At 36.0% G+C, this 15,168-nt stretch overlaps 1 protein-coding gene across 8 annotated transcripts in view; it reads right to left on the bottom strand.

Moving 5' to 3' along the window:
- EXOC1 (exocyst complex component 1) overlaps positions 1 to 15,168 on the bottom strand; it is a 58,043-nt gene that overhangs the window by 27,549 nt on the left and 15,326 nt on the right. For 3 of the 8 annotated variants that reach the window (XM_040238242.1, XM_040238243.1, XM_040238245.1), the window contains exons 5-11: positions 14,450 to 14,470; positions 12,748 to 12,935; positions 10,349 to 10,576; positions 10,017 to 10,149; positions 9,308 to 9,417; positions 8,468 to 8,521; positions 4,498 to 4,647 (exon numbers count right to left, since the gene is read on the bottom strand). In XM_040238242.1, coding sequence (XP_040094176.1) covers positions 4,498 to 4,647; positions 8,468 to 8,521; positions 9,308 to 9,417; positions 10,017 to 10,149; positions 10,349 to 10,576; positions 12,748 to 12,935; positions 14,450 to 14,470 — 884 coding nt within the window. The remainder of the gene's footprint in view (positions 1 to 4,497; positions 4,648 to 8,467; positions 8,522 to 9,307; positions 9,418 to 10,016; positions 10,150 to 10,348; positions 10,577 to 12,747; positions 12,936 to 14,449; positions 14,471 to 15,168) is intronic. The other 5 variants (XM_040238246.1, XM_040238248.1, XM_040238247.1 and 2 more) reach the window with 3 other exon arrangements.

Genomic DNA, 15,168 nt, shown 5'->3' with positions numbered 1-15,168 from the left:
ATAGGATTGCAAAGAGTCGGACACGACTGAGCGACTTCACTTCATAAGAATTTAATTACTACATCTTATAGTTTTCATAATCAAATAATTTATTTTTAAAAAACAAAATTTATTCTAGTTCAAATGAAAACATCTATTATTTAACAGGCAAACTCATTCCCTCATCATATATGCTTACTGTCATACAAAAATATTTTATACCCTTACGAAAGATTCAACAGTGGGAGGCCATGTATTTTTCCAAATCCTATGTTAAATGCCTTATGTAGTTTCACTAAATTTAAATAAATCCACAGTAGAAAAACTCCTATGCCTAGTTATTCTTTTAAATTTATCACGGAATCTACACTTCAATTTCAAACACATCCAGTTTTATAACAGTTTACTTTGCTTTAAACATCAGATGTAACTTTCAAAGGTATATCATTTAAATTATTTGTATACTGACTCATTGTTCATTATTGATTTTTTAAGATATTTTATAAATATATAAAATATATATTAGATATATTTAGATATTTTATAAAGATATGTCTTCATAAAAAATTTTTGGATGAAACATAATATAGAGCCTGCTTATTCCAATTTGTATGCCACATACATTTCCCACAGATTCTCTGTAAGGAAAGTTAAATAGGAAATTTTTTCCTGTGTTCTTTGTGTATAACTTTAAAAGCAAATCTAAAGTTAAACAGACCCTAAAATTATTCCTATTTCATTGAGCTATTTCACTTTTTCAGCATCTCATTCTTTGAATTTTAAATTCTCACAAAAACACTGATGACTGGAAATCAATGTAAATGACTGACCAACTTATAATTCATAAAATCTTCATTATATTTCTACTCAACTCACTCAATATAACAAACTGCATTCCAATACCCAAATTAAGTGCACACTATTACCCAAGCAATTTAAACAGTCTCAAAACAGCTATTTTGCTATTCTGAAAACAGTGATTTGAGCAGACTACCGACAATCACCTTCTTTTTCAATATAATTCAAATGACTGAATACCTTCCCCCAGGTTCTCAACAAACTCAGGGGTGGGAAAGGCCACAGTCAGGTGTGACTCTCAGTTCATTCATTTACTAAATTCAGAAAGATGTTTCTCACAGTACGTATTTTTCTTAGCACCCTGTATACAGCACCTAACTTAAAATCCAACTATCTTGAGTTTAACTACTGTTATCTCAGGCAGTATTTCTAACTTTATTTTGTGCTCACTGTAGAGTTTTACAGATAACACCATGTTTTATTTTCTATATTTACAAATATGGGACTGAGGCTGAGAGACGATGTCTGAGCAGTCTTCAAGACTGTCAGCCTCAGTGGATTATTAGGAGAGAGGAAAGATCGTTCCTACCTAAACATGGATGGACCATCTCCCTGATCAGCCGCTCTACGTGCATAACTCAGAGCCCCAGCTAGGGAGAAGGGATTCTGGGCAGCCGAGCTCATTACATGTCCAACGCACCTCTATTTTCCTTAGGCTCTAATTACATATACCCCAAATCAGGGGTTTGCTTAGATTCAGCCATAAGTAGAGTTGGGGCAGAGCCTAGTTATTCTTATCCCTAAAGAAATGAAGACAAACTTTTCCTGGTCCTGCCAAAGAGTGTGAGCTGGGTACAACTAACCAAGTACAAAAGTGAGTGCAAAGTCACTTCAATTGGGTTCAACTCTCTGCAACCCTATGGACTATATAGCTCACCAGGCTCCTCTGTCCATGGGATTCTCCAGGCAAGAATACTGGAGTGGGTTGCCATTTCCTTCTCCAGGGGACCTTCCTGACCCAGGGACTGAACCTGAATCTCCTATGTCTCCTGCACTGGCAGGTGAGTTCTTTACCACACACTACCTGGGAAGTATGAAGTATAAATAGTATCTGGATTTAATTATTATTTCTTACCAAAGAAACACTGACTTGTCAGGTTCCTTTTTTCATTCCTTTCTTTCCTTTCTTTCTATTTCCTTTCATTCCCTTCTTTGTCATATTAATAAAATTCCTATTTTTGAAAACACTTGAGCAACCAAATTAAGATTATCAGGCATAAAACTGCATGGTCTGTCACAAGTTCAAACACAAGATAAAGTAAGATTCCTTGGAAATAAGATAATTTCATTTAAAAGAGCACATCAATATTGTCAATTGAAAATATACTGTGAGCAGAGAATGATCCCATAATTCAGTGCTAGACTGGCTACTGTCTTGCTTCTTCACTTTAAATTACATTCATGAATGATATATATATATGAAGATAGGGCAATAATACTCACTGAGAACACAATCAGGCAAAAAGCTTATTGATTATTTTACTCATTTGAATATTCACTAGGGGACAAAGCATTTGTTGGCACAAAACTCTGAAGATGTAACAATATTTAATTATTCAAAATACAGTATTAATCCTCTTAAAACTTCAGAAGGCAAAGATTCCAGTCACACAAATATTATTCTGTAAGCTATAGAGTCAGACACGACTGAGCGACTGAACTGAACTGAAGCTATCTCCAAATAAGAATTCTGCTGACTCAAAACAAACCAGAATACAACACAACAATAGAGTACTGAACCCATGGGTTCCTGCTACAATGGTCATTTATTAAATGAGTGAGATCATGTCATTCTGCTACTCAAAGCCCATCAACACCCCTCCCTCATCTCTCTGGAAGCAAAACCCAAATTCTTACCAACGGTGCACAGCCCCTTCCAGGTCTGCCCTGCCCCACCTCACCTCACCTCTCACACCCGCCCTTCTCATCCTGAACCCGGCTCGCTGCGCTCCCACCACAATAGCCTCCTGGCTGCTCCTCCAGTGCTCCGGGTTGCTCTTGCCTTGGGGCACATGTGCTGTGCTGGGAAAGCTTTCCTCGGAAATTCCCACTGCTCACCCCTGCTTACCTTTAAAATCTGTGCTCAAATGTTGCCTTCTCTGACCATCCTTTTTGAAACTTCAGCCTTTCTGATGTCCTAGCATTCGCTGCTTTATTTTCTCTAGAGCTCTCAGCAGTACCTTCCAGCACACTACGAAATTGACTTTTGTGTTGGTCCTTCTCCACTAGAATATGTACTCTGGACAGTCAAGTGTTCGCCTGTTTTCTTCAGTGCTGTTATCTTTAGCGCATACAACAGTGTTAGCACACAACAGATGCTCAATTCATTTGCTCAGTGAATGTATGAATGACTCTTCTCTTGTCCAACTGTGGACATCTGTGTGTATGTGTGTGCTCAGTCACTCAGTCATGTCCAACTCTTTGTGACCCAATGGACTGTGGCCACCAGGCTCCTCTGTCCATGGGATTCTCCAGGCAAGAATACTGGAGTCAGTTACCATTTCCTTCTCCAGGGGATCTTCCCAACCCAGGGATCAAACCTCCATCTCCTACATTGAAAGATGGATTTTTTTTTTTTTTATCACTGTGCCACTTGGGAAGCCCAAGTGGTATTTATCACTGTTCTAAGCTCTATGTCTCACAAGTCTGGCACCATCCTGTCCCTTGTTTTCAGATTCTCTCTTGTGATTTATAATCTCTATTCCTACTATCATCTTCCTCATTCAAAGTTTCATTTCAGTTCATTATTATATTAGGTTCTTAATTAGTTTCTCCTATCAAGTCTTTTCCTATGTGTGAAGAATGCTGTTAGGACTCACAGCTCAGATTTTTTAACCTAACTTCTCACTCTTCTAGAATATGGAATTTCAGCTTCAGTCAGCCTGGCCTTCTTAAAGTCCCGGGAAAAGGGTCAAATCCAATGTTTTCTATGAAGTTTTCTCCTGTGGCTTCAGGTCATGAATTTCCTTTCTCTAACCTGCTTTACATTTAAACTCATTTCCAGTTTAGCACTTAACTATGGCCGGCTGTTTTAAGTATAATTGCTCTTCCCCAGCAGACCTGATGCTCTCTGGAAGTAGGAGCGTATATGGGAGCCACTTCTTATTCTTACATATGGATTACAGTGAGTACAAAAGAGGCGCACAGTGAAAATCTGGTGACTGACAAAGAGATATACCATAATATGATAATCCAATTTTTCCAGCTAGTGTGTTCCACAATCAGGAACAGAAATATCTATGTTTCTATGTGTCTGGAACAGTGGAATGTTTGTTTAATAAAGAGGCATACTGCATGTGCTTAAAAGAGCAGATTATAGATTCTTAGCAAATGCTTCACTGAAAATATCTTCATACTCTCTAGTTTTTATATTGCACATAAAGAAACTCAGGAAATAATTATTTAACTAAACTGAATGATGCTTCAAGCTGCAGTACAGCCTAATACTATATTGAAGTTCAAAATATAGCTATGCTCCATCCAAGTAAATAAAATAAATGTTCTCCCTAGCTAATGAGCACTCAGAAATTCAACTACTTGCTGCTTTTCTAAGAACATACAACAGTGTTTCAAATGTCACTTGTGGAACTGAACACATGACCTCTCGATTCTAAAAGATAATGCTCTTTACTCAGTGAGCAAATGACGTCAAATCCATACCTTTGTTAGTCCCTCATATTTTCGATAATCAGTACTCTTTAGCCACTCCATCAGCTTGGCATATCGGAGTAAGTCTCTATGAAATGGATGATGATTAGGTAAAGTCAGTTCAACAGAGTGCTGAGCAAGAGTTGAACTCTGATCATGACCCTAGAGTGAATAAATAAGTACATAAATATCACTGACAGTATAAAGAAACATTGTTGTAACTAAATATCCTTAATAATGATCAAGCATGGCCAAGCAAAAACAACAGACCATAGAAATGTAAGAACTGAGTACTTACTTGTCTTTATCATGCGTGTATACAAACTGAACACCACCACCATAAAATAGTCATAAACACACAAGAATGACTCTCTGATAAATCGACTCATTTTATCTTTTAAAGTAGCTGAGAATGAATGTTTTAATCAAGTTTACCTCTCCCCTATCATTTTACAATTTACTAAGCAAATAAATATCATGATATAAACTGTTACTAAGAAAGACACACCAAACAGGGGAAGTCATTCAAAACAAATTATTTACATCTATGATATTTACATTAGAGTCTACAATATTTAAAACAGCAGATGAAAATACACAGGATACAGAATTTCAGAACTAGGAAGGACTACAGATGACTATTTCCTGGGCTTTCCAGGATAGCGCTTGGTGCTCAGTTGCTGGGTAATGTCCTGTTCTTTGCGAACCCTATAGACTGTAAGCCTGCCAGGCTCCTCTGTCCATGGGATTTCCCAGCAAGAATACTGGTGTAGGATGCCATTTCCTCCTCCAGGGGATCTTCCCCACCCAGGGACTGAACCTATGTCTTCTGCACTGCAGGTGGATTCTTTACCACTGAGCCACCGGGGAAGCCCTAATAATCCCTAATAATAATGTAATTTTAATTTTTCCATTAATTTGCTAAACAAGCAACTATATAATTTTGTTTTTAATCCTTGACATGACTTATATAAATTAGTAAGTTTTCAAACAGCCTGAGACAGATGATGCATCCTGACTTTGTTTTAGAGTATATGGATCCAGTAGATCAGTTGATCCAGTAGAACAAACTGAAATTCAAAGGGTTAAGTGATCTACACAGGTCACACAGGAGGAAGGCTAGAATCTGAACCTTAGTCACGTGAGTCTCACTTCTGTTTTCTTTTAAAAACATGCCAAACAAAATCATTTTAACCAGACTCAAAAATTGCTGAAGGTCAATACAAACATTACATTTCAGAAATGTTTGCCACATCAGGATGACTGAGACTCCACTGAATCACAGATATCAGATACGATACACAGATAGAGATTAGTTTTAAGTCTGCTAATGTCTCCAAATTATGTCTTAACTAAGTTACACTGACTAAAAGGAAGGAGTATTTGACAAACTTATTATTGCTGATAAATGTTTTTCAAATATTCTGCCCTTATTAATAATAATATTAGATATATTTCCAAATTAATTTTTTCAATGATTCAAGACTCAAAATCATGGTTTATGTTCTTCAATAGCTGTTTACTCAGGTCACTGCATGTTAAGTTATATTATTTAATTTAATGTCAGGAAAGCTCTTCAATTAAAAACCTTCATCTCTTCTGCAAAATGGAAGAATCAACATTTATAGAGAATTTTACAGTTTACAAAGCTCTTTTACATATATTATTCTTCAAAGCTTTCTACTGCAAGTAGCAGTTTCAGATTACCATCATCTGAAAATTCACTGATACAAAGAACATCATTACCTTCAGACTATTAAGATATATTAAATATTGTTAGTGTTAACAGAAAGATTTTAGAGAAACTGGTTCCAAAATATATATAGGAAGGAGGAAAATCAAATACTTAAATTGCTTAATTCAATCAATAATATAGATAACCATCATATCTAGAACTCAATTGTGCTAAGAATTTGACTCTTTATATACTTTAAAAATTAAGACATTGTTTAAAGTTTCTTATTATAGATAAATAAATTAGTAACGATAACTGAAAACCTTTTGAAAAGGACTGGCCATTCTAGATGCCATTAAGAACACTGTGATTCATGAGAAGCGGTCAAAATATCAACATTAACAGGAGTTTTGGAAGAAGCTGATTCCAACCCTCATTAGCGACTTTGAGGGGTTTAAGACTTCAGTACAGGAAGTAACTATAGATGTGGTAGAAAGCAGGAGAACCAGAATTAGAAGTGGAGTCTAAAGATGTGACTGAATTGTTATAATCTCATTTAACAGATTTTTTAATGGATGAGAAGTTGTTTCTTATGGATGAACAAAGAAACTGGTCTCTTGAAATAGAATCTACTCCTGGTGAAGATGCTGTGAAGGATTTAGACTATAATTAATATATAAACTTAGTTGATAAACCAAGTGGCAGGATTTGAGAAAACTGACTCCAATTCTGAAAGTTCTACTGTGGGTAAAATGCTATCAAACAGCACGGCATGCTACAGAGAAATTGTCTGAGAAAGGAAAAGTTGATCATTGCAGCAAACTTCACTGTTGTCTTATTTTAAAAAACTGCCATAGCCATCCCAATCTTCAGTAATCACTGCCTTGGTCTCCCAGCACCATCAACATTGAGGAAAGACCCTCCACTAGCAAAAAGATTGTGACTCAGATGGTAGGCTCAGATGGTGGTTAGCAATTTTTAGTAATAAAGTATTTTTTAAGTAACTGTGTACATTCTTTTGTTAGACATAATGATATTGCACACAATAGGCTACAATACTGTGTAAACATAACTCTTCTATGCATTGGGAAACCAAAAAATTTGTGACTTGCTTTACTGACACATTCAGTTTATTGTGGTGTCTCCAAGGTATCCCGTAGACACTGCTGCAGAGTTTTAAGTACATTACTTTTAACACATCCTCACAAGCATCTTGAGGGTAGGAGCCATATCTTATTCTTACATATGGAGGACAGTGAATACTGTCACACAATGTGACACACAAGTCAGACGCACAATCAAAATTTGATGACAAAGACATGTAACACAATGCGGTAATCAGATCTTCCCAGACAGTGTGTCCCACAACCAGGAATAGAAACACCCTTGTTTCCCAACTCTTTGCTAGGTGACACAAAGCATTAAATTTAACACAAAGAAAATCTCTTTTCTGTACTTGGGACATCATCTTTCGTCTTCTTCAGCACATTCCAGGTTGTTGCAACATTCTGGTTTTTAACATGCATTACTCACATGTTAGACTTTCAGAACTGGGAAGCATTCATTTTAAACAAAGCCATTAGTTTATAAGGCAAGGAAGCAAAATCACAAATAATAGCATGTTATAACAAACAATTACGGGTGGAGAAAGGATTATCAGTTACTGATTGGTATTTTCAGTACCATCTACAAATGTGGACTACACCCCTGCCAACAGGATTATTTTAAAAAACTAGGAAATTGTGTAGAAATGGATATTATTGAAATAATAGTGTAAGAAAAATGTGCATTAGTATTTCCTATGTGATTCCTAGGTTTACTTTTTTCTGATGTTTTTTAAATCAAGTGGAATGTTAAGAGAGGCTTCCCTGTCTCCCCCTTGCATGCTTAGTTAGCTGATCTTCCTTTATGCTCCCATGGTACCACCATAACATATACCCTCCCTCAGTCTGTTTGTGTCCCTTCTCTAGACTGTGAGCAACTAGAGGAAAGAATCAGCCTCTCATCTGTTCCAATGAAATGTCTGGAATGCATCTTTAATCACTTGGCAAATGACTTCTAAATAAAGGAATGAGTGAGTGAATGAAAGAATGACAGAAAGAAAGGCAAGCAGAATGAAATTAAATGCCTTTTGGATCTAAATACATTTTCTGTTATGGGACATTAAAAAAACTGTTACAAATATGGTTAACAGGTAGCTTAAATCAGTAAATTATAACTATAAAGATTCTGCTGCTATTAAGCTTAGTAAACTTTACAGGAAAAAAAAAGAATCAGAGAAGCTGGAGCCAAAGTTGATGTACTCACAGGCACCGAAAGAAAGTAGGACCTGTTATAGAGTTGAAGGAGGGCCTGAGTAAACTAATCAGAAATAAAATAGAGTAAACACAATTGTTTCAGAATACTACAAAGTGAAAACAAAATAAGAACCTAGAATTTCAGACAGAATTTCTTGATGAACAAAATTTCACTCAACTTTTTTTTTGGCCCCAAATCCCTATTAAAGAGATGATAAATACACAAAATCTAATTTATTACACCTAATTTATTTGATAAATATTAAGTCTAATTTATTATTTATTAAATAAAACACCTTCTATTCAAATCCCTCTAAGGTATACTTAATAGTAACATTTATATCATTGCCACAACCTTAATTATAATACCCTTTCCACATAAAAATAGAGACAAAGTTTTTATATAAGATTAAATCAACTAGAATTTACACTTGAGCTAGCCATTTTTCTCATACTTATAAGTACATGGGGCGAATGAAACACTTAAAACATGGAATCAAGTCCTAGTTCTCACTTGAAAATACTGAAAAATAAAACAGGCCAAACATTAAACACATAACAAGTTTGGACTTATTTTTATAAACAAGATTGTCTAAATGGGGTATATGTAATATGAAGCATAATTATTTAAAACTTAGGGAATTTTAGCTAAAAGGAACTGTCTTCACAGAAGACCACTGAGGCTCCAAATACATCTATGAGCAAATACACACATATCTAAAAATATTAAAATCAAATAAATATATAAAGGAACATACTGTGCTCCCAATTAAATACATCAAAATTTTTTCTGTGACAATTTCATTTCAAGCTACAGGAACAGGACAGTATTATAATAAAATAAAATTACCTGTTGAACAAAAACATTGTTGAGGTGACTAGCCAGTCTCCGGGCAAAATTCTCTCGCAAATCACTGAAACGCTGCTGCTGCTGTTCAACTGCCAGAAGCATGTCATGGCCTGAAATTGTAACAACTTATTTAATGGGTTAAAGAGCTCCTGGATGTCTAATGAGTACATTTATAACAGAAGCCGTATTTCAGTTTTGAAGAACTCAAAGTTTTACTGGTTTATTCGTGTGTTTATAAAAGAAAGGTAAGGGGAAAAAAACAGTATGACTCAGCGATCCTCACACTGCGGTCTTGCCTCAGCATCACCTGGGAACAGTCAGAGACATAGATTCTAAGGCCTCAGGCCAGACCTACTGACTCTGTGGTGGCACCTGGCAATCTGTGTTTTAAAAAGCCCTCTAGGTGATCCTGATGCAAGCTCAAGTTTTAGAACCTGGTCTAGCAAAGCGATATGGCATCTACTTTGTGCTAGGTCCTGTGAACAGCACTGAAGAAAAATCCTGGTGTTAAGAGTCACTGACAGTCAATCAGAAGGTACTGAAATGAAAAAGTTCTTCGTGCCGATATAAATGTTTGATAGTAAGTGAAAATTGTTTCAATAGCTAATAATCTAACCCTAAACCACTTGCCTTGTGGACTTTTTGTCAAAAACTTTACACTAAGTCAGAAGCTTAGTCCCAGGTTCTTGGGCAGATTTTACGGTCATACCTGGTCGAAGAGCCACATTCATGCACTGGAGCAGGGCATCTGCGGCGTTGGTGCAGGCCTCAATGCCCCTGGAAGAGGAAAGATCTCCTTCCTGAAGTGCCTTTATATGACCTTTGGCCAGGTCCATGTGGTTCTGGAATGTAAATAAACACACCATTTGTCTTAGGAAGTTTACAGGTAAGATGCTACTCAATCCTATTACTGGGTCTTTGAAACTTCAGTATTTTTAAATCTTGCTCTCCTAAGGAAATTAGAAAATATTTACAAATGGGCTTTAGAGATCATTAGATTTTTTTTTTTAATTGTTGTTAATAGTTTATAATCATGCTTACCACAAGGAACTCTATCTCAGATAGGAGTTTTACATTATTAGTGTTACTAAGATGAATTAGGTGGTTGCTTTCAGAGATCTGATCCATTTGTTCTTTTACACTTTGGAGCATTTCCTCATAACTGCTCAGTTTCAATTCAATCTGATCCACCTCCTTGAGAGCCTCATCCAGTAACTTCATTAAGATGTTGACTTGTTTTTCGGAGGCCATGATTGACTGGATGTTGGCCTACAAAGTTAAAAAGAGAAGTAATACTTCATATGCTTTAAATGAAATATCCATAAATCTCTTTCACAGCAGAGTGACTTAGCAGCAGCAGCAACAAAGGCTGACATACACATCTATTTTAATTTGCTACTTTGTGTTTACATTCCACTTTTTTACATAGTATTTCAGGGAAGCACACTTTCCCTTATATGGAGGTTAGGGACCAGACCTCAACACTGCATATTTAGGGTATGCCCCATGACGTATCATCAGTAATGGTGTACTCTCATTCCTGTAAACTAACTGGTGTTAGGTTATATCATCTCTGACACTTCTTTCAGCTCTATCAACTATAAACATTTTCTATAATCTGCAATATTTACATAAAACCCTAAACAAAAGCATAATCATCATCTATGTTAATACCTTAGTTAAGAGGGTAGCAGTAGCATGCCAGTCTTTAACGGATACATAGAACTAATTTATAACTGTAGCATGATTTGTACGAATAGGATGTGGAAGACCCTATTGCCATAAGATAGCACCTTCTACAGTATTCTTTCTTTTCTCTTTGATTTGCAACTACTTTTTTTCCCCAAAGTAGCAACAAACCACCAACCCCTTATTAATATTTCCTAAAGATTCTGACTATTGATTCTGAATTCCCTGAAATATGGAAACTTTCAAATCCAAAATTAAATTGCAAAGTAATATGATGACTTAGAACATAGATGCAACATTAACTAGAAAACACAAACCACAAAGCGACATTAAGAAGGCAGATAACATGATATGAGGAAACAATTTGGATAAAGAATTAAAATAATATTATTGCATGAGTGATGCTAAAATTTCACATGTTATTTTATATACTATTCATAATAACTCACTTGTAAGTGCAGCCCAACTGTAAAGGCAGCAGAGCTCAGACCTGCTGACATCTTAAGCAGCAGAGCTGGGACTTGAACTGATTCAGGACAATTTTCACTTCAACATCTTGAAGTCTCTTCTAGGCTTTACTTCCAGAGAGTTTTACAAATTTGTAAGCTTGGACTATTGGTGTAATCTCTGAACCTCAGTTCAACCTTACAACTTCTGTACCTTTCATGTATAAAATGCCAACACTGTTTTAAGTCTTTAAAACATTCCTTATTCTCTGAGTTTTTCTTAAATGCATACTTTGCCTAACAAAACACCACCCCACTCCCTACCAAAACATTCTCGTTTTAGATTTTTCTCACAAGAGAGGTGCTACTTGTAGCTTTTTACTTCCTAAAGATGTACATTTAGATACAAGTTCAGATATGTGCATACAAATGAACAGGATCTATTCCAAAGCAGTTCAGTTCAGTTCAGTCGCTCAGCCGTGTCCGACTCTTTGCAACCCCATGAATCGCAGCACGCCAGGCCTCCCTGTCCATCACCAACTCCCGGAGTTCACTCAGACTCATGTCCATCGAGTCGGTGATGCCATCCAGCCATCTCATCCTCTGTCGTCCCCTTCTCCTCCTGCCCCCAATCCCCCCCAGCATCAGTCTTTTCCAATGACTCAACTCTTCGCATGAGGTGGGCAAAGTACTGGAGTTTCAGCTTTAGCATCATTCCTTCCAAAGAACACCCAGGGCCGATCTCCTTTAGAATGGACTGGTTGGATCTCCTTGCAGTCCAAGGGACTCTCAAGAGTCTTCTCCAACACCACAGTTCAGAGGAGGAGTCCAACATCCTCTTGCCCTGGTTCTCCTGTTTTCACTACACTATTTTGCTCTCTTTGGGTAAAGGATTCACTTCTTTCAGCTTACTCTCTCTCTTTCTAACTTGTACCTATTTTTTCCCCCAAACCACAAAAACATTATTCTCTTGCCCTGAACTATTCTGAAGTGTTTCAGAGGCTGGGAGAATCAACCCCCAGCGTGGTTTCAGGTTGGCTACTTTCTACTTCCATCACTTCATATCAAGAACCTCCCCAAATCCAGAACCTCAGCCAACTGCCTTCACTGGCCTAATAGGAATGATTCTGTCTTTGGAACAAGAACAATGAAAGATGGAGGGACGGCAGCTGGTAATCCACTTTTAGGGAAATACAGCAATAATCACACTACCCAGGCTTAAGTGCAGAGGCCGTAGAATATGAACATCACGAGTCTCCTCAGTTTATCACACATCACTAGTCACATGTTACAAGAAAGGCTTACCCCATCTAGCACCTGCAGCTCTCTGGACAACCTTTCTGCAAAGGCCTCGGCATTGGAAATTGCATATTCACAGCCTTCCATCATTATCTCAATATCCTGCTCTTCTCTTGCATTTAGCTCTTGGTATTCATCCACTGCCTCTTCGTCACCTCCTGTCACACTCTGATTTTCTCCACTTGGAACAGATTCTTAAAAGAGGGTAAAAATTAAAAATAAAGTAGTAAAAAACTAGGAAGGATAACAGCACTGTACTTATAGGTAAGGTCAATTATAAGCACAGGTCACATTTAGTGGCTGAAAAATAGGAAAAAAATGATTCAAAATATGTGAAAAAAAGCCTTATTTTTATGAAGAACCGCTTATGTTAACATAATGTCTATTATAACAAAAGCATGCAGTCTAGTTTATTGACTTGTGTTAAAACAGGCCTTAGTCACACTTTTCCAAAACATAATTAAACTATAAAACAAATATAAAACCGGAAATAAAACACATGCACAAGCCTAGCCTTTTTTTTTCTACCTGAGGTAACTGTTGCTCTAATACAATAATGCTTATGAATTCAGGACACATGAGAAACAATTTGCTTTCCTTTTTTTCCCAAGTAACATCTTCTGTTATTTTTGTTCTTTTTGTCTTTGTTATGTTTTGTGTTTTCCTCCAAATAACTTTCAATTGAAATTTTAAAAGTGCATCTACAATTCATAATTTATTTTGGGCAACGAAAATATCAACTGAACTTTCCATTTCTTTCTTTAAAAAATTTTCACATGCGTTCATAAAATTTCTAAGGATCAGTTAACAGAAACTTTCTCAATATCTGTATAGTAAGAACAACAACATGGCTGTGTAAAACTACAAAAATTTCAACTGTCTTCCTGCTTCAAAACAAAAGACCATGAGGTCAGAACTGAGATGCTTTCTAGATAAATGCCTCAGTTCACTTTCTGGAAAGAATACACTCAGCATATGGGATTTTATATAGATCTTGACGTTAAGAGAGATAAAATGAAAAAAATAATTTTACCCTTAAATAAACCTCGAAATAAAGTTACTGATTTTCAATAATTCATGGGACACGATTTAAAACACAAATTCCAAGTGTTTCAAATATTCATTATTTTGTATGAAAATGAGAATCTACATTCAGCATGACTTGATATATGTTAACTTGTCCTTGAACAAAACACACTTAATTCAAAGTAACAAATGATTTACTCTTAAGAATGTTAATTAGGCACGTTTAGATAACGTACCAGAAAAAAAGGGAGGGGCTAAAACTTTTGGTCAGGCAATTACAGACTGCAGTATACAAATATAAGTTCCTTAGAGTAGCAGCACCAAGCTCCTAGTCCTCTGAAGCAGTCCCTCTGGAAATGTTAACATGTCATGTGTGCAGCTGTTTAGCCACTAGGGGGCAGGGAATGCCCAAATCATTCTGCATACTCCTTACACAAGTAAATATTTAAAATAAACAAATATTTTAAGTGATCATAATTATTTCAGAAGTATTTTCTCTTCCATAAAACAGTTCTTTGGAAGTCAATAATGAATACTATCATTAATTTTTATTACCATATTGATTTTGTTGTAATACATTTTTCCCTGCACACAATTTCATAAAATATGCAACCGATAGTAAAGAACAATGGCAAGTAATAAAAATATATGGAATAGAATAAGAAGAAAAGGTGTTACGCACCTTCTGTAACTTTAGGCAGTTCTGGAGAATAAAAAGGTATGAAAAAAGCAGAGGAAAGTAAGCAAAGAATATTAGCTGGGTAGAAATGTACACAGGTTTAAATATTAAAAATACTACCCACATCTCATTTGAACTTCATGCTAAATTAAAGCTTAAAAGACAATGTCAAATACAACTACCAACTGGAAGTATTCATAAGAAGCTAAATTTCCAGAGTTCATTTTTCTTATTCATTTTCTGACAGTGACTAAAATACATTTATCTATTTTCTCTTAGTAACATACAGTACTGCCGAGACCTTGGAGGAGAAAGCTGGAAAACAGATTACTTCCTGGGGATTATTTTTAGGTCAGTTGTGACTCATGCATTTAGTCTAGTTATTTTCACTCAAGACCCAAAACCTTTACCCAGATACTCCCTCACAATGGATTAGTCATAAAACATTGTTAGAAAGGACAAGATGGAAGCAATTTAAAAAATACACAAGATATCAGTTCAAGGTGGCTTTTAAGAATTCAAGTCAAAGATTAAAAAAAAAAAAAAATCAAGCTGTAAGAATGAAAAAGAAAAGGGCAAACAAAATTTTCCAACTTAACCTGTTAACAAAGCCCTGTTTTAAAAATATTATTCTACCAAGAAGCCCCAGTTACTAGCATGAACATTCAGTTGTCACCAGCGAAAACTACTAAAGCTGTTACTGCAATGAACAGTCTTACTTG

The sequence above is a fragment of the Oryx dammah genome, unplaced genomic scaffold (assembly GCF_014754425.2).
Source record: "Oryx dammah isolate SB20612 unplaced genomic scaffold, SCBI_Odam_1.1 HiC_scaffold_3, whole genome shotgun sequence".
NCBI classification, from domain to species: Eukaryota; Metazoa; Chordata; class Mammalia; order Artiodactyla; family Bovidae; genus Oryx; species Oryx dammah.
The sequence above is the reverse complement of the archived record's forward strand: the minus strand, read 5'-3'. Positions and strand labels throughout refer to the sequence as shown.